This window comes from Lithobates pipiens, unplaced genomic scaffold, assembly GCF_037356315.1.
Source record: "Lithobates pipiens isolate NorthernLeopardFrog02 unplaced genomic scaffold, aLitPip1_a1.2 Scaffold_18, whole genome shotgun sequence".
Lineage (NCBI taxonomy): Eukaryota > Metazoa > Chordata > Amphibia > Anura > Ranidae > Lithobates > Lithobates pipiens.
In genome coordinates, this window is record NW_027507758.1 from 460882996 (window position 1) to 460909864 (window position 26869).

The window sequence follows — 26869 nt, forward strand, 5'->3', positions numbered from 1 at the left end:
TTTCCCTTGAACCTGACGGTTGAGGTAGTCGAGACTGCCTAGAGGCAGATGCCCCTGGCATAGGAGAGGCAGTACGATAAAAGGAGAAATATTTTAACCTCTTTTTACTGGTAAAGAGAGCTTTACCCTATTAGAGGTATTTTGGATGTGCTTATCCAGATTGTCTCTAAATAGCCATACCCCATGAAGGGAAACAAACTGGCTAAGAGCTTTCACATGGTGCTTCAGCTGATCAATATTTCAGCCACAGAACTCTGCGCGAATACACTAGTCCAAGCATAAGCCATAAGGCTTAAATGATAGAGTCTTTCATAGCATCTACTGTGAGACATAGTGCGTCAGCTACACCAGCCCATCGCCGGGCCTGCTGATCAGGCAGAATTTCAGGTATCTCCACAAACTGTTCCTTAACCCTTTGAAGTCCACATTTTTCAATGAGTTAGCGTGACTCAAAATGTGCTCCACCAAAATGGTGGAGCAGACCGTTAAAGGGTTAATGGACTGAGATACACCAAAAGCAGCAAGAACCGGCTGCGCTACTGAACTGCAAAAGACATCTTGTCTTTAAAAGGAAGTTCCAACTTTAATTTGCTGGATCCTTTAACATCAGTGCTTTACAGTACATAAGCTTTTTTTTTATTTTTTAGCTATGCATGAATAGGAAAGAACATCACCAGGTGGGGGAGGCTCTAATGAACCTAATTAGGAGGTAGATACCTCAAGAGCCTGTGCTGAAGGCAACAAAAGGGTTGAGTAAAGGAGTACACAAGCAACCTGACTTGTGATGCTACTTCTTCCATATTAGGATCCTCCGAAGAGGATAAATAAGTATCTTCCAATATTTGGGAAGATCTACCTGATCCCCAGCCTCCTGTACCTCAAATAAAAGGGCCCTGAGGACTAGATGGGAATCTGCTATGTTTAGTCCTACTATGGAGAGACATCATAGCAATAATCTTCTTTTCAAATGGTAGAAGAAAAAAACCTGTTTGCATGATATATGAGCAGATTTCCGTTACATCAGAGGGGGGTGGGGTCAGGTGATGGGTGGCCCCGCCCTCCTCATAAGAAACGTCAGGCCGCCGGGATCCCGAACTGTCTCAGACAGTGGAGACAGAGAATGCATGGATGGACTGCGCTGCGCTGGACCGATAGATCACCCGTCGTTGAATCAGATCAGCCATCGTTGGACCCCAGAGAGATGATCATCCGTCGCTGGATAGCAAGAGTGGATTATCACCACTGGAATCTTTTTTTTTATTTTCAATAAAGGAATTTTTCAAAAGTGTGTTTCTCTTATTTAACTATTTTTTACACTTTCTTTGTGAAATGGTAGGGGTACTTTTGTACCCCCTTACCATTTCAAATGGGGGGGTGGGATCTGGGGGTCCCCTTGTTAAAGGGGGCTTCCAGATTCTGATAAACCCCCCTCCCGCAGACCCCCACGACCACCGGCCAGGGTTGTGGGAATGAGGCCCTTGTCCCCATCAACATGGGGACATGGTGCTTTGGGGGGGACCCCAAAGCATCCTCCCAATGTTGAGGGCATGTGGCCTGGTACGGTTCAGGAGGGGGCGGCGCTCTCTCGTCCCCCCCCCCCTTTTCCTGCGGCCTGCTAGGTTGCGTGCTCCGATAAAGGGTCTGGTATGGATATGTAGGGGGAACCCCACGTCAATTTTTTTTTAATTTGACGCGGGCTTCCCCTTAATATCCATACCAGACCTGAAGGGCCTGGTAATTGAATTTGGGGGAACCCCACGCTTTTTTTTTTTTTTTAATCAATGACTTTCAATGAGTGTTCTCTGTATTACGGGAGCCGACAATTCATTATAGCTGCGAGTGATTTTAAAGGACTTTTTTTCCTGCAGAAATGAGGGACAGTTCTAAGCATGGGAAACATGCGCTCCTTCACAGGCATACTATAGACACCCCCAGGTACGAAATTTAAAGGAATATTTCTGTTTCACTTTAATCATTATTAAAATCACTCCTCCCGAAAAAACGGCCGTTTTTAAAACTTTTTTTTGCATTGATACATGTTCCCTGGGGCAGGACCCAGGTCCCCAAACACTTTTTAGGACAGTAACTTGCATATTAGCCTTTAAAATTAGCATTTTAGATTTCTCCCATAGGCTTTTCGAATTTGCCGCAAACACCCCAAATTGTTCACTGTTCACCGAACAGGCGAACATGAGTTTGACTCGAACTCGAAGCTCATCCCTACTCTTGACCAACACCTTAGAAACTGGCAAAAAAAACTGAATACTCCCAGTAATGGGAGGGGTTATATAGGGGAGTACACACCTTAGGGGCGTGCCAGTGTCCAGCATATGTCGGTCAGATATAACCCACATAGTAATTACTTCGTGTCCCCTGATGTAAGAAAATAAATCTAATTTTTTCATAAAATTCAGGTCAAAATGTATTCTGCTGCATGTCTTTAGTTAAAAAAAATAAATAAAATCTCAATAAGTATATATTAATTAGTTTGTGTGGAAGTTATAGCGTCTGCGAACTATGGGTTAACCATTCATGAACAGCTTGCTTTTAATTGTGATCTACAACTGGCAAAGCTAATCACATGGTACAGGCAACCAGGTAACATGTGATTGCTTTGGGCCAATCACAGATCACAACTGTAAGGAAGCTGTCAATGAATGGAAAGACATTCATGACAGGTTGCTTACACTGTTATGTGATTACTGTGACCAATCAAAGTGATCACATGATAACCTAGTTATCGATTACCAGTAATTCATTGTGTCCATCACAGGAGGGGCCACATATATGTGTGTGGGTGTCCGTGCCACAGTATATCTGCAGGAGCGGGACGGCAAAGTGGTTGAAATTAAATGCAAAAGATAATTCTAGGAAGGTAGAAACATTTATAAACCATTAGAAATGTATTTATTTACAAGACTGCCGTAATGTAACAAAACCATTTATTGCACATGGAGATCATCATTACCTACCATGCTGTCTTATCAGATGAGAATGTGACAGTTTTTTCCCCAAACAGATCACACTACTCAAACACACACTGTATCTGAAATGTCACTGTAAACTTCTTAAGTGCTTTATAGAAACAATATTGTTAATTTATCTGTACATTTGCTACTATATAAGACTGACAATGAGGCCTCAGGATTATAATTGTTTTGAAGAGAAAGCTGTTCTTATTGCCCACTGCCTCTACTGACATTATGACCTCATTCACACAGTGGTTATTACATGTGTTTTCTAGAAGTTCCTGTATAATGATCAGTAAGATATTTGCATATAGATGCATTTAAATTTGTAAAGATGTGAATGTGTACCTAACTTGTGTTTATCATTATTTATTTTCCCCCTTTGTTTAGACTTAATTTAACAAACATGTATGCATGCGTTTATATGCATAAGCACATGTTTAGATGCAGATTTATGGATTTTTTGTTACAGATCTGAAAGCAGCTTATGTAAACCCACCTGTGTGAATGGCTCAGTTGAAAACATTGCAGCTGCATTCAGATCCCAAATTAAAAAACACTTGTACAGTATATGCATTTTTTTCCTATTATGCATAAGACACATGAGAAAAAGATCCCGATTGGTTGCTCTGGGCAACAAGAATAATTTTATCTTCCACCTTCTCTGATCATAAGGCCTGAAATGCCAAACGCTTTATTTAATGTTGCGCACAATTCTGCGGCAGTGGTTTGTCTTCATCTCTGCGAGAGCTTGCTCCAGTTCCTGGATGATATGGATTAGTGTGGCGGGGTCCGTCTGTAATACACTAGTGTTGACATCGTCGTTCTGCTTCAGGTGAAGTTTCATTGTCATGGTGGGTTTTACTTGATGCCTCAGACTTCTGCTGGCAAGCTGTAGGAGGGCAGGTAAGACCAGTTAGACTGCAGAAATTCCCAGTACATGAATATCTGGCACACTATACTGCCTCCTGCTGGCATTGTATAACCATATAATGCTAGAGAGTCCATCGAGTATTGCACAGATTAGAGCTAACCAGCCTGCTTTGTGCATTTGTGATGAAAGAGAACTTGTAAATACTTTCTGTTTAAAGTCAAACATCATCTAAGACCTTTTTGTTCTCCTCACCACAACTTGATTGGTTATCCAGTCTCATTGCTCCTATTCCACAGATACCATATCCAATCCTTATGAGAAATAACAAAGCTAAAAAGCTGTATGGAAGCTAAACAAGGACTCTGTATTTAAACTGTATATGTGCTGCAAAGCAGCAGTTTTGGATACACGGTTGACCTCTGAAGCATAAAGGAATGATTTTGATGGCTTCACTCACTAGCCTTAAATGATGAATAAACTCCTTGTGTTTTTAGTATGTGATGAGAAGGACCGCATTTAAATTGCCTTCTCTTGGCTATGCTGTGCTTCATGGATTTTGTACAAATTGCTGAACACAGTGTATTTTAAACATGAAAAGCATGCTTTAGAAAATGTAACAGCCATGCTTTTTACAGTTTATAAAAGGACTAGCAGAAGGTTCAATATATCTATGAAAATAATTTTATAGTATGGACATCAAATTGCAAACAGCAAAAGCATTACTAAATTGATTTTGGAAAACTACAACAAAGCTCACATAGGAGGTTATTTACTAAAGCTGGAGAATGGAAAAGCAGGCTTACTTCTGCATAGAACCCAATCAGCTTCCAGGTTTTATTGCCAAAGCTTAATTGAACAAGCAGAGGGTAGAAGCTGATTGGTTTCTATGCAGAAGTGAGCCTGGTTTTGCATTGTCCAGCTTTAGTAAATAACCTCCTATGTGAGCTTTGCTGTAGTTTTCCAAAATCAATTTATTAATGCTTTTGCCGTTTTAAATTTGATGTCCGTACTATAAAATAATTTTAATGACAAAATGTCGATTCCACATTACAATATTCTCAAATGACTCATTAACTGTAATCTTTTACAGGCTAAGAAATAAACACCTTACTCTGGCAAGGTATGGTATCACAATTGTGAATCACATCATGCCCCAGGTTACCCTACTACAGTTTGCGTACCTGAAGGCCAAATATAATTTATCAAACTGGATGAAATTCAGATACCTGCAACTTAAACATGCCACTAGGGCTCAATTCCCCTGGCCGTTTTACTCAAAGCTGACCCCATAGAAGAGCTTCTGGCCCCTGGGGATCTAACCAAACCCCTTTCTACTCTATGGGTAATGATTCCCTCAAAATAGAACAATTATTGGGAAAGTGGCACAGTGGCATACCCTAACTAGACAGGGAGGGATGGGAGGATTGTTTTGGATATGGCCCCAAATTAGTTATCTCCTCTAGAGACAAACTTATACAGGTAAAATTCCTGCACAGAATATACTATACGCCCCAAAGACTTCATAGAATGTTCCCAGACAAAGACCCTGAGTATCCCAGATGTAAAGTGCATATAGGAACCTTCTTCCATATGTTCTGGGACTGTCCCATCATCTCCACCTGCTGGATGAAGGTTTTTGGGGAAATAAACTCCAGACTGCAACTACCCCTTTACAGTAGCTGGTTCAACCATTCAGCCAGTGATAGCGGCTATTGGCATCTGCCAGTCCTTAAAAGATTGGGTTAAGAAATTGGTCAAGAACCTTCCTTGTCAAGGAGAAGCTACCAAGGAATTATCAGAGCTCCCTCGCACCTTGTGCTTGGAAGTAGATGCATTAAAAGATGCAATCCAACAGATGTCTCGTTGTGCACTTCTGTCCGTGCATATGGGCAGGGTCTTGTGGCTAAAAAACTGGTCGACCGAGACACCATGCAAAAAGCTTCTTGCAGCTTTTCCTTTTCATGGTGAATGCCTGTTTGGCGAAGATTTGGATAGGTATATCCAAAAGATCTCAGGTGGGAAAAGCGCTTTGCTCCCTGTTAATAGGAAGATAAAGCGACCCTCCTTTAAGATTCCCCGTGCTCCAGGACCTAGTTCTTCTTCTCCCACTCAGTATCGACAGCCTCAGCAGTCCGGTTTTAAAAAACCGCAGGGTCAGAAAAAACCCTGGACTCCAAGGTCAAACAAGCCCAGTTCCAAGTCTACCCTGTGAAGGGGCGCCCCCGCTCTTATGGGTGGGGGGAAAACTTTGGCTGTTTTTGGATGCTTGGGAAAAACAGATTCAGGACAAGTGGATCATTTCCATCATAACGTCAGGTACCAAGATAGAGTTTCTGGAGTTCCCTCCAACTCGGTTCTTGAGCACAAGGGCTCCGGCGGAACTAGTGAAAAGGAAATGTCTGCTCCTAGCCTTAGAGCATCTGCAAAAGCAGGGAGTAATCATCGAGGTCCCGCACGGGGAAAGGTTCATAGGGTTTTTACTCAAACCTGTTCACCGTACCGAAACCGAATGGGGAGGGAAGGCCCATTTTGGACCTCAAATCTCGCAATCTGTTTCCAAGTGTCCGAAGTTTCTGTATGGAATCAACTCGCTCAGTGGTAACATGCCTAAAGAAAGGGGATTACTTAGCATCCATAGATATCAAGAATGCATACCTTCATGTGCCCATCTCCATGCCGCATCAACGGTTTCTCCGTTTCGCGGTAGGGGGGCGACATTTTCAATTCATCACATTGCCATTTGGTTTAGCCACGGCTCCTCGGGTCTTCACAGAAATTCTGGCCCCTGTATTGGCGGTCATGAGATCCCAGGGAATTGCTGTGGTAGGATATCTGGACGATCTTCTTTTGAAGGATCAATCTCGTCCCGTCGTGGTCCAAAACATCTTAAAGACCGTACAAATTTTGCAACACCTAGGCTGGATTCTGAATATAAACAAATCAAACCTTCACCCCACTCAGGTATTAATGTACTTGGGCCTAAACTTGGACATTGTCCAAGAAAAGGTGTTTCTACTTCCTGTAAGGATCAACTCCATAGTGGAGCTCGTCCGTAGGGTGAAAAGAGAAGAAAAACCATCTGTTCGCCTTTGTATGAGGCTATTGGGCAAAATGGTTTCGTCTTTCAGCGCAGTCTCTTATGCTCAATTCCACTCCAGGGTTGTTCCAGAGCAATATTTTAAGGGCTTGGAACAAAACCACTCTAACTTTGGATCATCCTATGGTCCTGTCCCAACAGACTCTACGGAGCCTCACTTGGTGGTCAAAAACCAGCAATTTAAAAGGTCGGAAAATCCTTGCACCAGTGGCCTGGAAAGTTGTGACCACGGACGCCAGCCGCCTGGGGAGCAGTTCTGGGGAAAGTGTCGGTCCGGGGACAGTGGTCTCAAGCAGAGAGGGCCTTGCCCATCAATCTCTTGGAGATTCGGGCAGCCCGACTAGCTCTGCATTTCTGGACGACCAAGCTGCAGGGTCTCCCAGTCCGAGTTCAAACCGACAATTCCACAGTGGTCGCTTATATCAACCACCAAGGGGGCACCAGGAGCATAGTGGCTCAGAAAGAGGTGGATCACATATTAAGATGGGCAGAGAGGCATGTGCCCGTCGGTGGTATTCATACCGGGAGTAGATAACTGGAAGGTGGACTATTTAAGTTGCCAAAAGTTGTTGCCAGGGGAATGGTCCCTTTGTCCCGAGGTGTTTTCTCCAGATTTGTCAGCATTGGGGGACCCCGGGTGTGGATCTCCTAGCATCCAGGTTCAATGCCAAACTGGACAGATTTGTGTCCAGAACCAACGATCCTCTTGCAGTCAGGACAGACGCATTGGTGACTCCTTGGCACCAGTATTCCCTGCTGTATGCCTTTCCTCCAATCCAAATCCTGCCACATCTGCTGTGCAGGATACAAGAGGAACTAAGACCAGTGATCCTAGTGGCCCCAGCCTGGCCCAGGAGGTCCTGGTACACAGAAATTGTGAAATTGGCAGTAGGGGACTCGTTGGACCGCGGGGTTAGAGGTGCAGCCTTGTTCACTTTGGTAAATGCTAAGAAACCGGTTTCCAGGGCCATTTACTACAGGGTTTGGAAATCATAAATTTCCTGGTGCAAAGGGAAAGGTTGGAACCCTCGTAAGTATACAGTTGGAAAGATCCTTTCTTTCCTTCAGGCAGGAGTACGCTTAAGATTGGCCTTGGGCACAATTAAAAGGTCAGATTTCGGCCTTATCTGGTTTTTTCCAAAGACCAATTGCAGCCCATTCCTTGGTGCGTACCTTTGTTAAGGGAGTGACGCACCTAAGACCACCAATTAAGCCCCCCTTATGCACCTGAGACTTGAATTTGTTACTACCAGCCCTTCAGTATCTATCCTTTGAGCCTATTAAGCAGATTCCTTTAGTCCTATTGACCAGGAAATTAGTCTTCTTGGTGGCCAGAAGAGTGTCGGAGCTAACCGCCCATTCATGCAGAGAACCCTACTTGATTCTGCACCAGGACAGGGCAGTCTTGCGCCCTCGTCGGGAGTTTTTGTCAAAAGTAGTTTCCAATTTTCATTTGAATCAGGATATCCTTCTGCCCTCCTTTTTTCCAAATCCCGGGTCTAAGGAAGAAAAGTTACTCCGCTCGCTGGATGTAGCAAGGGCTATTAAAGTCTACTTAAGGGGGTCAGCCACTTTCAGGAAAACTGACTCTTTTTATTCTGCCTGAGGGTCCCAAGAAAAGACAGGCAGCTACAACTTCAACTATCTCAAGGTGGATTCGCTAAACTATCATTCAGGCATATGAGTCGAGGCATAGGATTCCACAGAGAGACCTGAAAGCACATTCCACTAGAGGGGTTAGTGCTTCGTGGGCAGTGCATCGTCGGGTGTCTATGGCTCAGGTCTGCAGGGCAGCCGTTTGGTCTTCAGTTCACACATTCACCAGATTTTATCAGGTGGATGTCAGGTCTCGAGAAGAGACAGTCTTTGGTCATGGCGTGTTGCAGGCGGCCTTATAGGGCCAAAGGACAATTGGGACTTGTCTAAGCTGTGTATCCCTCCCCTCAGGTGCATTGCTTTAGGACATCCCAGATAGTCATGAATAACTGCACTGTGTCCCATGATGTACGATAAAGAAAAATTGATTTTTAAATACAGCTTACCTGTAAAATCCTTTTCTTTTAATGCATCACGGGACACAGCGATCCCTCCCCTCTTTCCTGGGACTCTTCATTGCTTGCTACAAAACTGAGGTAATTCCCGTATGGGAGGGGTTATATGGGAGGAACCTTCTTGCTACTGGTTGCCAGTGTCCACTCACCTAGAGGTAGCGTATAACCCAGATAGTCATGAATAACTGCTCTGTGTCCCATGATGTATTCAAAGAAAAGGATTTTACAGGTAAGCTGTATTTAAAAATCCGTTTATTCACATTCACTATGCAGGCACCAACAGCCATAGAGAAGATTTACAGCAAGGGGAGTATATATAGTATATACTCCCCTTGCTGTAAATCTTATATAGTGCACATATATAGTATGTGCACTAATGCCTAGTACACCCAATCAGGAAATCGGTTGACAAAAATCACTTCTGGAGCGATCGTATGATAATCTGATCGTTAGCACATAATTTGAGAGCCGATCACAACAGCCACCCAACCATATGGGAAAGGACAAACAAACATTTTTTTTAGTGGTTCTCAACCCTGTCCTCAAGTACCCCCAACAGGCCATGTTTGTAGGTTCTCCTTTGTCTTGCACAGGTGCTGTAGCCTCCCTGGCAGTATGATTATGTCAAATTTTTGAATCTCAAAACGGTACATTGTAACACATTTAAATCGGTCCAAACAAGCCGGGTATGATAAAGTTTGAAACACGGAATCCTAATAAATAACCATCAAAAATAATATTATAATAATAATAAAAAATAATTAATTTCCCCACAAATCACTATCGATCAATTCTGCAAGTGTTCTAATTTCCTATCGCTATTTCCTGGCTGGTCTAAAAGAACAGTGTGTGTGTGTGTGTGTGTGTGTGTATATATAAATATATAAATATATATATATATATATATATATATATATATATATATATATATATATATATATACACACATACATATATACACACACACACACACTAATACCTTGGATTGCGGTTAACAAGCGTTTCGCAATACGAGCTATTATTTAAAAAAAAATCCTGACTCAGTTTGCGAGTGTTGTCTCGCAAAACGAGCAGGATTCAAGCCTCTGTGGTGTACAGTACCGCATTTGGTCAGAGGTGCGGGGGTGGCGGTGACACTCGGAGCCGTTCGGATGCACTTGGAAGCACTCCGTTCCAGAGTATTTCCAAGTCTCTCCGGCGCCCCTACCTCTGGCCACATGCAGTACTGCATACAATACTATGGGGAAACTCGCTTTGATGTGCGAGTGCTTTGGATTACAAGCATTCTCCTGGTATGGATTATGCACATAATCCAAGGTTCCATTGCAATATAAAAGTGCATGCAGGGCATTGGAAAAAGCACTAGGGACAAAAGGGAGGTGAAAATATTTGAGAAGTAATGTAATGAGTCACACATGTGGGTGTATACATAGTGGTAAATGACAGCCCACTCCCTCTCTCCTCCTCCATGCCCACTACTTAGCTAAACGCAATGGGGGTGGGATATTACATGTAGATTGATGGTAGCTTCACCTCCCTCTTATCGATTTTTTTATTTTGAACATGTGACCAGCAGCAGACGACTAAAAGATCCTCCTGCTTATGTTTCCCTGCAGACAGGCTGGGAAAGATCTGGGTGATGTGACAAATGTATATCACAATGGAAAAAGGTAATTAGATTTTTTCTTAATTAAAATAATTACAGGGCCATCATCCACATACGAAAATAGAAGGGACAAAGTAAATTAAACAGTGTGTGTTTAGTATGACTAAGTGACTGTTACATCTCTGCCAAAAGAAAATTTAAAGCCCAACTAAAGCCAAAACATTTGCTTCAGTTTTGTATTTAACGTGGAAGGTTTAGACCCTTTGCAGGATTCCCTGTCTATTTGGTAGGTGTCGTGCTAAAATGGATACAAGGAGAAATCTAATAGGGACACTGACAACATAAAAAAAAACGTTTTTAGTAGACTGGAGAAGGGATAGAATCTTTGTCAGGTGTTGACTGTTCTCTATGTCCCCACTATTAGTTCCCATCACTTCCTGTCCAAGTGAGAGCTGTTAGAAAAAAAAACAAAATCAAGGGGAAACATCTCCAAGACAAAAAAATGGCACCCCATTAACTGGAGCTGAGCTTCAAACACCCATATAACCTTAGCTGGATATATTATATGCAGGCACTACTTTATGCTTGCGTACTTTACCTGAACATCCAGTCGCCACTCCAGGTTGTGGTAATGTGGTAAATCTGGTTCCAGCTCACTCAGAATTTGGCGGATCTCTTTCCTATTATCTAGATATAGCTGGAGAAGAACTTTATTCAATTCTTCTGGGAATCCCAGGACAAGCACAGAATCTTGAAAATCTATTTCTGAGACCTGCCGATACACAAGAGGAAATTCGTGGAGAAGAATGCAGATATTCAGACATTAGACAGACTGAATACCAGCTTACTCACCATAAGCTTGGAGCTCTCTGTAAGAAGGTAAGTCAGCCCCTCTACAGCCTGCTGAATGGTGCTACTACTGACCTCTAACTTCCCTACAAGTAAAGAAAACAAAGGATATGAGAAAAATGATTTACCTACAATTGAAGTTTCACAGGCCTTGTCCATAATCCAGACAATCATGGCATTTAGGAAGACATATTAGAAAATGAAATTAAAACAGCTCAGCCCCTATGCAAGCAAACATGACAAAAATGTAGTCACTGGAACTTTGCTCTTTCCTATAGTTCTGCCCAGGGCAAACTTTACCAATACTTTTACCCAACGCCTGTATTTATAAAAAAGAAAAAGAAACACACAAGGGACATACTATCACTCTGATGTATCCCTTGTGCTGTGGTCTCCTGGTTTAGTTAAAGTGGTTGTAAACCCCAGTCATAAAATTTGAAGTAAATATATCTGTAGTGTTTACTTGTCTATCCCCAAAGCTCTAAGTACCATCTCTCTCTGGTGCTTCGTTCCTCTGTTATCAGCAGAAGTCACTTCTGTGAAGTTTTCAGACACGAGAGAACATGAACTAAAATTTGTGTCGGGAGGGAGCATAGAGCTAGATAAGCAGGGAGCTCATCTATTCAGAATACAGCTCTGCAAGTTCCTTCGTTCCTCTCCCTTTGTGGAAAGGGGTGGGGGGGGGGGGTGTCCCTTTCCTCCAATCAGGTCTCACACAGTGTAACAGCCTCTTCTCTGCTGCTGAAAGATGAAGAAAGATTTTTAACATGATCTGCACTTTTAAAATGGTGTAGAGAGGGGAAGACTGCAGTTAAACTAGTAAAACTTAAAAACTTATGTAAGAGGATATGTTTAATTTCTGTGTATCATCTGAGGCTATTCACTTCACTGGGCATATGTGAGGGTTTACAACCACATTAGACTCTTCTTCCTCCTAAAACACCTTACCCCCGTTATTGCTGAGGTGTGGCAGTGGTTAATAGAGCTGATGGAACTGTGAAAGGACTCCTCAAAAGTGCCCGACTTCCACCCACCTCCTCCATTAATAGAGGCTGTACTATAACTTCTATGAATAAAAAATGATGAATGAAGGACAGGCAGATGATTGAGAGGTCCGTCTACTCCATTTATAGAAGCTACAGTACAACCTCTATGAATGGAAGAGGTGGGCAGGAAGGGTGGGCATAGTCAGGCACTTTTGATGAGTGTCTGTTACAGCGCCCTTAGCGTCCTATTAACCTCTGGCGCACTGGAAGATTAAGGCAGCAGGATTGGGGATGGGGGGGCGCGAGAGTAGGAAAATGTCAATGAAACCAGGAGACAGCAGCACCAGGGACTGATAGTCCTCTTTGTGCTACTTGTTCTTAATATAAACGTGGGCAGGGTATACCAGCAGGTTGGAAAAAAAAAAAACCAAAAACATACAAATCCCTGCATTAACACAAACAATGTGGATGCAGGGATCTCGCACGCTGTGTTTGTATTCTGACGGGCTCAGACCGGCTTCTGTTCTGAATAGAGAGGGGTACACACATACCAAAAGGTGGAAAGTCAGTTGAACTGACTGACTTTTGGTAAATGTATACCCAGCTTTAGAACAGGTTTAGTATGTGTATACCCAGCTAAAGAAATACACTAAGTAAAATTATTTTGATGTATGCCTTTATAATGCTGCTGCCTTGACTCCAAAAATTCTGCCCACACACTTTGAATAGAGAAAGGGGCTTTTGGGATATGTAGCTCTGGGAGCATGTCTATGTCAACAGGAACTAGGCTCCCAGCAGCTGCCTCTGCAGGAATTTTACAGGCCTAGAGTTGATGTCACAGTAATAAAAGCTTTTTCTTGCTATGGTAACCAGGTAAAAGAAAACGAAAATAATGCTGAGACATGCTGTACAGAAAGAGGAGAGATGGAGGTTTGGGGGTACACTAGGGCAATGCCCAGACACTGCCTGGGTATTTTAGATAGACCCACACTTCTCATGGCATCTATATATAGACAAACTAGAATGATTAATATGCTTTACACTACCCAGAGATATAACCTTAGTATCTCATGTATCTACCTTCAGCATACTGTTCCTTCTTGACAGTCAGCTGTTGGGGATATCCCATAGACAACTGTAAAGTCCGACATACAATTATAGCCAGCTGCAGATCGGAAAACCAAGTAATGCCTCGTGATTTTAGTGTTTATTTGGGGGGGGGGGGGGGGGGGGGTATTGTGTTCACGGATGAGGCAATGAACTATTAAAGTGTGACATAAAAATGTAGAGGATACACAGCAAGGGTTCGGTGCGTCCCCGTTCACTATTGCAAGTCTGATTTCAGCCAGAATTTTGGGCTGAATTCAGGCCTGAAATGGACCAAAAAGACGCACAGGACCCCTGTGCAAATTCACACTGTAGCCGCAGCAGAGATATGTGAACCAGCTCCATAGAGAGCCAGTCACAATCTCCTATCAATCTCCTGTATCCAATTCACATTGGTGTGAACCCAGCCTGTTATTGGGATCTCGGCACAGTATGCTTTAGGCATGCATATTTTTGCTGCTGGAGCAGTCTTGTGAAGCAGGGCAAGGTAAGTATGCACTGGAATAGAGTTTTGTTTTATAACTAGGTTTATAGGTTGGATCGTTGTTGCCCTTCCACGTGCAACTTACTGCACATTATCAATTGCAGCGGTTGCCATCTTTTTGCATAGCTTGTTCACCGATTTGGTGTGGGGGCACATTGGATACCTTCAGCTGCCATTGTGCTATTTCTGGACACTCAATGTGTTCCTGTATGTTTAAGGAGTGGGCTCCCTCCAGGCAAGCCTGCCTTGGGCCAATTCTGGCATTCCTAGCCTACATCTAAAAATCATCATTGTTTTGCTAGAAAATTACTCAGAACCCCCATATATTTTTTTTTTAGCAGAGACCCTAGGGAATAAAATGCCAGTCGTTGGAATGTTTTATGTCACAGCAATTTTTCCACTGGTCAAAAAAAAAAAATATATATATATATATTTACCCCAGTTTTTTTGTATGATGTAAAAAATTATGTTATGCCAAGTAAATAGATACGCAACATGTCACACACACTCATGGAATGGAGCTAAACTTCGATACTAAAAAGTTTCTAAAGGATACACTTTAAAAATGTTTATAGGTTACCAGTTTTAGTGTTACAGAGGAGGTCTAGTCCTAGAATTATTGCTCTCATTCTACCTCACATAGTTTACATAATAGGTGAGGTCGAAAAAGACACAAGTCTGTGTGTGATTTTATGCCAGTATTACATTGTATATCCCTGTATGTTGCGGTCGTTCAGGTGCTTATCTAATAGTTTCTTAAAACTACCGATTGGGCCCCCCCCCCCCTTGAGACCACCGCCTGTGGAAGGGAATTCCATATCCTTGCCGCTCTTACAGTAAAGAACCCTTTACGTAGTTTACGGCTAAACCTTCTTCTAATTTTAATGAGTGGCCACGAGTCCTGTTAAGCTCCATTCTGCAATTTTTTTATATTACAGGGAATATAAACATTCCTTGTAATAGGAATAGGGCATGACAGGTCCTTTTTTACAGAGCGATCTGTGGCCTATGATTTCCCAGATCTCTCCTCTATGCTGGAAAGCCTGAGACTTAAAAATAAATAAATAAAAAAAATTGACCATCTGGTCCATAGTTAGCTCTATGTTAAACCGGTGGCAGATTCATCCTCTGACTCCCTGATTGCACAGGAGGGGCATCCCCTCCCACCAACTGTAAAAGCAATCAAAAGCCGCTATGATGGCTTTTGCTTTGCAGGGAATCCCCTGCTGAAAAAAATAAAATATATTGGATGCCTGCAGTAGTTTTTACTTTCAAAATATTTTATTTTCGAATACAGCATAGGAAACAAGATACAGGCCCACATGGCCAACAGATGACTTAACACAGCACTAGAACAATGCATAAAAATACAATTAAACAAAACAACAATATGCCTAGTTGAGTCGGATCCACCCATCAAAGGGTAAGTGAGGTCCAGTAACCCTACCCAAACCAGTACTCCTTAAAGGGAGAGCACTGATCAAGGAAGGGCAAAATTCAGTGATGTCCACTGAATATCCCTGACCACGTGGTCGGGGAAGAGCCCCAGCGGTCCCTGGGTCACTCGACACCCCTCGCGGGATCATGCTGTGCTGAGTGAGGGACCTAACCAAAGAGCCTCCGCTCATGGGAGACCATCCCTTCCGCCCCTACAATCGCCTAACGGATCACATCTGTCACTACTATGTATACATGTGAAAAATTTGAGGTCAACTGTCGGCCATCCGAGCCAAGCATGAAAGTAAAGAGGGGAAAAGAAGGAAGAAGAAGGGGTAGAGAGGGATAAAGAGGAAAGAAAGGGGATCCAGTAGAGTGAGCCAGATTTAAAACAAAGTTCCGTGCCAACTACCTAAGTGCCAATGATCTAGAGACAATTGCGAGTGATCATCGCCCCATTGGGGTATGAGTCAAGGAGATGCCCATATGAAGAGCCCATGGTTCCCAAACAATGTCAAATTTAGAGCGGGAGTCAGAGATTATGCTAGCCATTTTCTCTTGTGCCATTATCCAGGAGATTTTTCTCTGAGCAGCCTTGACAGAAACAGAGGGCTGTTTCCAAGCTTTTGCAATGGTGAGTTTGGCTCCTATCAGAATAAATCGTATCAGTTTCATAGTATGTCTTGAGGTCTTGACAATTGGTGCATTAACGAGAGCGATGGTAGGGGACCTGGGGGCTCTGCTGCAGTAGTTTTTAATGTGAATTGTTAGACAGGGTAAATTTGTTTACAAGCTAGATGGCAAGTGTGCTGGGAAATGTTTGTCAGTCATCGTCAAGGATTGTGTACAAAGATGTTTTTATAAAATGCAGGCTATTACATTTGAATGCAGTGCAGCTCAAACACAAATGTGGAAAAGAATTCTATTGATCAGGCTTTCAGAGAACACAATGAAAACAAGTCAGAAGCAGCCTCAGTACTGTCACCCACACTGTACTATTGAGGGATCTGATGGGCTCTAGGGACTAGGTTCATAGTTCTAGTTACACCAGTGAAAGTGTTAAGTGGCCATTTTAGGGTTAGGTTAATTGTTCAGGTAGGGGAAGCATACAATAAACGAGTGCTTTGCCTGTGCAAAAGCAGGGTAAAATGACCCTTGCGGTGGGGTCCTGCTCCAACACAATGGTTAATATAGCTTGTTTAGGTCTGGGTGGAAAAAAAAAAAGCAGTTTTACTTATTTTGTCCTTTGTTTCTGCGTCTTCCTTCTAGATCGGAGGTCTTCCAAACGGTGACCCTCTGCTTGCTTTTATCTTACCCTTGGGGCAGCAACATTGGGGTATATTTCCTGCTACTGACAAACAACGGGGCACTATTCTTCCCACTGACACCATTGATAGGGCACCATTTCTCCCATTAATACCAACAACGGGGCATTATTACTCTCCCAAATACCAATGATGGGGCATTTTTCAATCCCACTGACACCAGGATATTTTAATCTCCCTCTGGCCACAGTCCAGCTGAAATCTGAAGGTCAGTAAACTGCCCCTTTATTTATAAAGTTTGGAGACCCCTGTTCTAGATGTTTAACTAGTCCCCCCCGCTTTGTCAGTTGCTGGCACTCTGAAGTCATCTTGTAAAATGAAGGATCAGGGCCTGCCTTGAATTCAGAGCAGTGGAGAGAAGAGGAGAATTGCTGGCTTCTGGGGGACTTCGGATGTTCCCCATAGACAAAAATAAGCATTTACCCATGCAGTGGGGAGGGGGGTACTGTAAGAGTAGCTTTGCATTTTACCTGAGGTAATCATATTTACCTTTCTCCCTCTTGCTAGCAGTATATGCTCAGCTTCCCTTTGCTCCCCCACTGCTCCATTCTAAATTAGATACATTGTCCATTCAACTATGGAAAAGTGTACGACTCACTCACCTACCTCCAAATGTGACAGTGGTGGTGATCAGTGGCTGGCCCACCCCCACATTGGGAGTGAGCAGACAGTACTCACAACTGTGCATGGTAAAACACAGGTTTTACTTTAAGTTCTTTAGTGCAAGGTATAACATCTAGAAAGCTACACAATTCATATTGGTTCTCAGTACTGGAAGTCATGCACTAAAAAAAAAAAAACAAAAAAACATCTGCTTTAGATTTATATGCCCAACACCTGCCATGTACCACCTACACACAGGATTGGTACCACCAGTGGAACACATCCAACGATTGAAAGGGCTACTGATAATAATCACAATTATCTACAGTAGGTGTCCATATCCTGCACCTCTTGGTGATCTAAAACCTTTGCATGCACTATAGATCTGTGGATTTTACTAAAAACTATTTTACATTAACTAATTTAGGAAAACATTACAAAGTCTTTGCAACAAAATAAAAGAACGAAACTCAAATGTAGCGATAAAGAGAGCGCACGATTCTCAGTACAAATGGAAAGCCAGTTCCAATGTTCACACAATTCACTACAATCTTAAAGATCCAGGTGGAAACCTTCAGGTAGACTAGTTCACTGTTAACCACTTTCTTTTTTTTCCCTCAAGAATTTTATTGTGATTTTACGTTAACCGCTTTGTTCTAATGCACATACTCCCATAGAGGAATCCTGGTATGATGACCTTCCCATATACTTGCAAAGGTAAGCAACTTCAACTACGGTACCTAATTACATTTTAAAGTAGCTTTTATTTGACCCCCCTGCTGGCATATGTTATGTGTGCTAGTAATGACAACTATAAAGAGACTGAGCTACTTCGAACTTTCCGTTGCACAGATTCCAAGAAGATGACATTTGTATTACTTACTTGCAGCGCCTTCATACACTTTTGGATTGGAACCCTTCCGTAAAAATTCAATTGCAATTCGGCCAAACTCCCCAACAACTGAAACAAACAAACAAATACAAATATATTAGGATTTTTTTATAGATTTATAAAAACAAGCAACATTAATAAAGTGACCCTTGTCAGCAATAAAATAATATTTAAGGTGGAACCTAAAGTGACACTACACTGGTTATAAAATTCTATTCAAGAATGCATTCTTAGCCCTTATACACAAGGTCGGACATTCTGACGGAAAATGTCCGATCGGACCATGTTGTCGGATAATCCGACCGTGTGTGGGCTCCTTTGGACTGTTTCTGTCGGAATATCCGACCGACAAAGTTTTAGAGCTGGGCTATAAAATTTTCCGAAAACATGATCCAATCTGACTTTGTCCGAGAAATTGTAGAGAATTTCGACAAAGTGCCACGCATGCCAAGATCAAAATTCCTAGACTAAAGCTATTGGCTAGCACCAACGTAGTCCCGTCGTAATGAAATAACATCATCACGATCTGAATGATCGGATTTTCTGACAACTTTGTCCGACTGTGTGTATGCAACACCAGTTTCGGTCAGTTTCTTACATTTTCTCTATTCCCGAGAAATACAATACCAGTTCTCAGTTCCCATAACCCCACCTTACAATATGGCGGCACTACAATCCTATTGGCCAATTAGCTCCGCTTTTCCCTATTTGACCACTTCTAAGATGGCGGATGTTATGCCTGATGAAGGAGCATGCATGCTCCGAACGCGTACACGCATTTGCGTCATCTTAGTGCGACTCCATACACCCTACCAGCTGACCTCCGTGACGCTGTGCTGACCCAAGCCAGAGAGGCTGGAAACCACCGGCGCCACCGGACGAGACATTCTAGCCAAGAGGATCAGCTTTCCCTTGGAGTCCTGTGACAGACTACTTATTGGAACATTTTTTAAATATGATGTGCCTGAATTTCTACTACAAAGAGTGAGTGTACTATCTTTTGAATAAACAAATGTGGATTATATTATTGCACTTAGGTTGGCGTTGTGTTTTTTTCTGCTTGTGTATTAATTTAAAGCGTTTGTGAACCCAAAAAAAGATAAAAAAATCCTGTTCCTTTAAAGCATTTTATACAGCACAGTGCTTGTGCTGTGTCATTTGGCCCCCTGTAACACCTGGCTTATCCTGCCTGGCTATATCCTCCCCCCTGTACACTGACTCTTATATATCCAGGCTGCTGAGCCCGGACACCGTAGTCATCCATACGTGCCTCTGTCATTCGCAGCCTGCCGTCTCCTCTGTGCTCTCTTCCCCCTCCGCTCTCTGCCTGTCAGCTTGTGACTGTGCCTGCCCCCTCAACTCCTGCTGCTCAAATAACATACACATCTTCATGCCATCCCCAGTGTTCCAATCCTGTGTGCCCCTGTGTGAGCAATTTATAAAAAAAAAAGCCTTTTTTCATTTCAGAGCTCTTCTCAGCAATCACATGATTGGCTGGCTCTCTTTCCTCTTCAGAGCGACGTCAGTGGGGTAATCTCAGCCCCGTTCGCTGTATCTGTCAAATCAGATAGGCAGAGAAGAAAGCCAGCCAAACATGTGATCACTGAGAAGGATTAGAACACAGAGGGGATGGTATGAAGATGAAAGTGGCTTTAACAACCACTTTAGGTCAGTTTTTTTGTTTTCAGGTTGATGATCCTTTTAAACTCAAAGTAACTTCCATTATGTTGAGTCTCCTCCAAATTCCTTTTTTTTCTGCTGTGACCAGACTTCCTGTTAGAGTGATGCTACATTCACTCTCCATGGTTCTACTGTATGTAGACACCCTCTCTTGCTTCCTGGTGGTTGATTAGGCACTATTGACTATGGGATGTGTAGTGTGCATATGGCAGCGAACATGACTACAATAATGTGAATTGCTCGTTCCAAATGGAAGTGAAGGAGAAAAGAGGTTTGGGAACTCACAGAGGACAATACCAAGCAGGCAGAAAAACAAAGGGAGGCACAATTTCATAAAAAAAATAAAAAAGGGAGATTTTAAGGTGGTTGTAAACCCTTTACAATCAATTTTGCCTACAGGTAAGCCTATAATAGGGCTTAACTGTAGGTACTGTGAATTTCTTTTTTCTTGCACAGTTTAGGAGATATTCACTGTATCCGCATGTATCAACGTCATCGGCACAAGCGCACTGAAGGAACGGCTCGTACGTGTATGCGCGGGAGTGACATCATCACGCTTCCGGCCAATAACGGGCCAGAGCCCACGAACCCGGAAGTAACATTCTGTAGACATGTCGTCCGTCACATCAGTGTAGAGGGTTGCAACAGCATCGTTCTAAGGTAAGTACTTCATAATGAGCTAGTATGTGATGCAAATATAAAGTGGAACCCTGCACTCTGTATGTAGGACACTGCTCAACACTGTACTCTGCACACTCCTGGTATTTATTGCCCCTTTAAGATCCTTCCACTTTTAGTGCAATTTTGGCCACACCCCATTGTTCAATGCGTTTTGGGGGTGGGTAATGGTGTAGTTGAGTTCCTGCACCTATGCTCTGAGAAAAAATAAAATAAAAGCCCTGTGTAAATTTATAAAGTCTTACAGTTATTACTGGCCCTTTGAGGACAACCATAATGCTGATGAGGCCCATAAGAGATGGAGGTCCACCCTAAAAATAAAAAAAATGCATAAAGGGGCTCCAAAAATTTTTTTCACTTACCAGAAATGGCTGTTACTAGGCAGATCGTCCTAATCTGCCTCTTCCTATTCCGCGGTGATCTTCGGTCTTCTCCTCACATTGTCTTCTGGTGAATGGGGTGCGGTGTGTTGTGGGAACTGGGTGTGTCCCACAACACAGCGCGCCCCATTCACAAAGTGCCACGTGACTCACGCATGCGCAGTAGGAAACGGGCAGTGAAGCCGCAAGGCTCCACTGCCTGTTTTCCTTACGTTGAATGGCGGTGCTGGGACCCAAGGGATGGGTTGGCCCTCGGGCGGTCGACATTGCGGGCACCCTAGAAAGATAAGTGCTTATTAAAAGTCAGCAGCTACAGTGCTTGTAGCTGCTGACTTTTAATTTTTTTTTTTTCGCTGGCCCACCACTTTAATTTCATAAACACACAAACCTTGAAAAGCTAGCTGTTTGGAGTGCAGCCTATTTATTTACAGTGTATTATTCCCAGGTCTTTCTTGAGGAAATCCAATCTATGGATTCAGCCCGCTATTTATTTGGATTTGGGGTGTGTTAGTTTATTTCCCTTTTTACCAGTTCACACTTCTCCCCTTTCCATGCACTCTGCTGTAAAAACTTTTAAAAAGTTATCCTTTGTGACCCCTCCCAGTGGATGCCTGTGGGTAAATATTTGTTCATTCCCACTGGTGGGTCGGGTAGTACAGAATATTCCATAGGGATGAAAATACATGGAAAGTGCAGGGCCTGGCTAGGTCTGTTGGGAAGGCAAGGCTATACAGTGCCAGGTACGGTCATACAGCGACAATGGTTTTGGACTGCCTTTTTTTTTTTACCCACAGGAGATCTACTGGGGGAGGGAGAGGAATATTCATAAAGGAAAACATCACTAAAAGTGAAGGTCTTCTTTCTAAACAAGTTCTTGTCAATGGGTCTCATTCTTACCTCATGCATGGTGCAGCTAAAAAAAAAGCTGCTTTTACAGGCATTTGAGCATTTTTTTCAGCTTGAAGAAATTTGCGCTTTTTTTGTGCTCTTGTGCATATTTTTATTGAGCTTCTTCAAGCTCCTTTGAGCATAAGCTTTTTTTTTCCCCACAAACCCTCACATAGCCATAGTGTGCATGGACACATAGGGGTTTATTTACGAAGGGAAAAATCCCCTTTGCACTAAAAGTGCAGTTAGGTCTTATTATAGGCTTACCTGTAGGTTAAAGTGGTAGTTAAAGGTTTACAACCACTTTAATAACTTTTATAGGTCATCAGTTTAGAGTGAAATGTGAATCATGACCCTGGAATTGCTCTCACTCCCGAGTGCACAGCGATACCTAAATAAGACTAATGTTGAATAACTGACAATGTTGAGGGTTATTGCATCCACTGACACAAATACTTGGGGTTAATATTGCTACCACTGACATCAACACTGGGTGCTATTATCGCAAACCACCTGCATTAAACCCTGGGTGCTATTATCGCATCCACCGACATCAACACTGGGTGCTATTATCGCAACCACCGACATCAATGCTGAGTGCTATTATCACATCCACTGACATCAATGCTGGCGGTATTATTGTATCCACGACCACCAATACCGGAGGTATTGTTATATCCACTGACACCAATACCGGGGGGGGTATTATTATATCCACCAATACTGCTTACACTGCGTTTGTCTTCTCGATGTCCTCCTAAATATATATGTGGATGTTAGGAGATGAGAGTACACATAGCATTGGGCACAGCTCCCCTCCCCCCCGGAAGTACACCCAGAACCGGTCACATGACTCACCCGCACTTTCCACCTGTGTGAGGATCCGCAGGTGTTCGCAATGCTCGTCACTCAGAACCTTTTCCTCTCCAAATCCCTTAATCTATTTGCTATTACCGAATCCTGGCTCCAGGAATTCGACACTACCTCCCCAGCTGCCCTGTCCCACAGTGGCCTCCTCTGGACTCACTCCACCAGACCCAGTGGACGAAAAGGAGGTGGCGTTGGAATCCTCCTCTCCCAGGTTCTTCCCACACCTCCCTCTCTTTCCCCCTGCTCTTTCGAAGTGCACTGCATTCGTCTTTTCTCTCCAGATTTTCTGAGGGTCGCAGTCATTTATCAGCCTCCTGGACCAGCGTCCCACTTTCTGGATGACTTCTCTGTATGGCTACACTACTTTCTCTCCTCTGAAGTACCTGCCATCATCTTAGGTGACGTTAACATTCCAATCAATGTTAATACTGCAACCACTTCTCAACTACTCAACTTAACCTCCTCTTTTAACCTATCACAACGGACACAAACCACCACTCAGTCCAACGGCACTACTCTCTACCTCGTATTCTCCCATCGCTGCACTCCCTACAAGCTAAAACCCCCCTTTTCCTCTCTCTGATCACAACCTTATCCGTTTCACTCTCCTTGTCTACTACCTCTCATGCTGCCAGCCCACAAACCACTACCCGAAGAAACCTTTGCAGCCTCAACCCTTCTCTTCTTCATTCTGCTACTGATGGCCTTTATGACAAAATCGCACCCCAGTCCTGCCCAGACCTAACCACTTCCATCTAAACCAACTGCTGTCATCCTCCCTAGACGTACTTGCTCCTCTTTCTACACACAGAATCAAGCCCCATCTGCCACAACCCTGGCAAACAGATGACACCAGAAGTCTCAAGAGACACAGCCATGCTCCTGAGCGAGCATGGCGTAAATCCCCACAAGACTTTACCCTCTACAAATCTGCCCTTCTCAAATACAACTCCTGCCTCCACAATGCTAAACAAACCTACTATAAAACTCATCAAAACCCTCTCATCCAAATCTCGTCAACTCTTTTCTACCCTTAATTCCTTACTTCACCCCCACCCACCAACTTGCTTACCGCTCAACAGATTGCCAACCATTTCAAAAGCAAAAGCGGCACAATGTGCAAGGAGATATCCAGCATTCAACTTCCTCCCCTACCCAACACATTAGGTCCAACACCACACTTAATACACTCTCCTTCTGCCCAGTTACCATCAATTAAGTTGATAAACTCCTCTCCATGGCCCACCTCACCACCTATACCCTCACAATTACTGTGACCACCTTCCCGCTATATCCGAAACTCCCTACCCCACATCTTCAACCTCTTCCTCTCCTCTGCCACCTTTCCTTCCCCAAACATGCACTTGTTACCCCATACTTTAAAAAAAAAAAAAAAAAAAAACCCTCACTAGACCCCACCTGTTTGAATAACTTAAAGCGGGAGTCCGTCGTTTTTTTTTTTTTTTTAAAGCCAGCAGCTACAAATACTGCAGCTGCTGACTTTTAAAATAGTGACACTTACCCGCCCAGCGCGCCCGCGATGTCGTCACCCGAAGCCAACCTCTTGATCGTCTCTTGGGTGCCACCGCCGCCATCTTGGGTATGGGAATCAGGAAGTGGAGCCTTTCGGCTTCATTTCCCAGTTCCCTACTGCGCATGCGCGAATCACGCTGCGCAATAAGGATGGTCCCCGCTGTCTCTGGGATCCATGTGTTTCCCAGCAGGCGACTTTCGGAAAGGGGCGTAGATTCTGCGGAAAGGGGCGTACCTTCTGCAGAATCTACGCCAGATGTGGGTGCAGATACCTGTACTGTACAGGTACCTGCACCCCCCTCCCCCTTGAAAGGTGCCAATTGTGGCACCAGAGGGGGGGGGGGGGGGGTTCCAATGAGTGGAAGGTCCATTTTAGGGTGGACCTCTGCTTTAAGACCCATCTCCATGCTCCCATGACTGAATGAGTTACTACCTCACGGACACAGTTGACCACCTACTCCTCCTCAGCAAACTACACTCCCTTGGCCTCTGTGATTCTGTTTTATCCTGGTTCTCCTCCTATCTATCTCAGCGCACTTTCACAACTCCATCTCATACGCTCCTCTTCCACTCTCTGTTGGGGTACCCCAAGGCTCCATCCTTGAGCCCCTCCTATTTTCGCTCTATACCTCTTCCCTGGGCCAGTTGATAAGCTCCCATGGCTTTCAATACCACCTCTACCCCGATGACACCCAGATCTATCTATCCACTCCTCTTTCTAAAAATGAGCTTGTTATATTACCTTCTTCCTGGCACCCCCCCCCCCCCCCCCCATGATTTTACCATTAAGATCAACAGCACAACCATTGGTCCCTCCACACATGCCAGGGTCCTGGGTGTAATCCTTGACTCTGACCTCTCCTTCAGCCCCCATATCCAATCACTGGCTAAATCCTGACGCAACATCTCCAGAATTCGACCCTTCCCGACTAATGACACCACAAAGCAGCTTGTTCACTCCTTGATTATTTCCCGCCTTGACTACTGCAACTCTCTCCTTAATGACCTACCCTTAAACAGGCTATCCCCCCCTTCAGTCTATTATGAATGCTGCTGCTAGACTAATACACCTCACTAACCAATCTGTGACTGCTGCTCCTCTCTGCCAATCCCTTCACTGGTTTCCCTTACCCTGCCGTATAAAACTCAAAATGCTAACCACAACATAAAAGGTCATCCACAACATCGCCCCCATCTACATCACCAACCTCATCTGCAGATATCGCCCAAATAGCCCCCTTCGCTCCTCCCAGGACCTCCTGCTCTCTAGCTCCCTTGTTACCTCCTCTCATGCTCAACTTCAGGACTTCTCCAGAACTTCTCCCATCCTCTGGAACTTCCTACCCTGGTATATCTGATCAGCCCCTAACCTGTCCATCTTTAGGAGATCCCTGAAAACTCACTTATTCAGGGAAGCCTATCCCACACCCACCTAACAACTGTCCCTGAGCCACCCCCATCAAATCATTCCCCGCATCTATTACCCTTTGTACCACCACCCTCTCCCTTTAGAATGTAATCAGGGCCCTCCTGTCCCTTCTATATTGTACTGTAATTGTGCTGTCCCCCTCTACATTGTAAAGCGCTGTGTAAACTGTTTTATAAATCTAGCTATATAAATTGCATATGATAATATCCACTGACACCAATACCGGGGGTATTATTGTATCCACTGACACCAATACAGGGGGGGGGGGAATTATTGTATCCACTGACACCAATACTGGGGGGCATTATTGTATCCACTGATACTAAGGATGAGCTTGGGCGTGTTTGCATGGTCCACGTGCAGAGCCCGCCAGGAAGTCGACTGCGCTAATCACAAGCAGTAAGACATTTCCCGATGTGCGACTGCAGAGATCGGGCAATGTCTCACTGCTTGTGATTAGTGCAGTGCTGCGCCAACTTCCTGGTGGGCTCTGCACGTGAAGTGTGCGAACACGCAGGAGCTCATCCCTAACTGACACCAATACCGGGGGTATTGTTGTATCCACTGACACCAATACCGGGGGTATTAATGTATCCACTGACACCAATGGGGGGAAGGGGTATTGTTGTATCCACTGACACCAATGGGGGGGAAGGGGGTATTGTTGTATCCACTGACACCAATAGGGGGGGTATTGTTGTATCCACTGACACCAATAGGGGGGGGGTATTGTTGTATCCACTGACACCAATAGGGGGGGGTATTGTTGTATCCACTGACACCAATAGGGGGGGGGTATTGTTGTATCCACTGACACCAATAGGGGGGGGTATTGTTGTATCCACTGACACCAATACTGCTTACACTGTATTTGTCTTCTGGATGTTAGGAGAGGAGTGTACACAGATCATTGGGTACAGCTCCCCTGCCGTACACCCAGCACCGGTCACATGACTCACCCGCACTTTCCACCTGTGTGAGGATCCGCAGGTGTTCGCGATGTTCGTCACTCAGAACTAGCAACATGATGTCCAACCCCAACACACACTACTTAGATGGAGAGTTCGCTACAAATATCACATGACTTATGTGATGTGTGCGCTGCGGTGGACATTCCGGCTGGAAACAGTT

The 26869-nt window shown here is 43.9% G+C and overlaps 1 protein-coding gene across 1 annotated transcript; it reads right to left on the minus strand.

Annotated features, from left to right (window-relative positions):
- Positions 1-2884: 2884 nt before the first annotated feature.
- On the minus strand, positions 2885-26869 carry COMMD2 (COMM domain containing 2). Its single transcript, XM_077488274.1, has 5 exons — positions 26698-26869; positions 18272-18349; positions 11450-11532; positions 11196-11369; positions 2885-3861 (listed from the first exon to the last, which is right to left on the minus strand). Exons 1-5 carry the CDS (start codon positions 26762-26764, stop codon positions 3664-3666), a joined length of 600 nt encoding a protein of 199 aa, XP_077344400.1. The 5' UTR covers positions 26765-26869; the 3' UTR covers positions 2885-3663.

Coding starts and splice junctions, on each gene's coding strand:
- COMMD2 (XM_077488274.1), bottom strand. CDS start 26,764: ATGTTGCTAGTTCTGAGTGACGAACATCGCGAACACCTGCGGATCCTC. Junction 18,350..26,697: donor CACACAGGTGGAAAGTGCGG/GTGAGTCATGTG, acceptor TGTTTGTTTCAG/TTGTTGGGGAGTTTGGCCGA. Junction 11,533..18,271: donor AGTGTATGAAGGCGCTGCAA/GTAAGTAATACA, acceptor CTTTACTTGTAG/GGAAGTTAGAGGTCAGTAGT.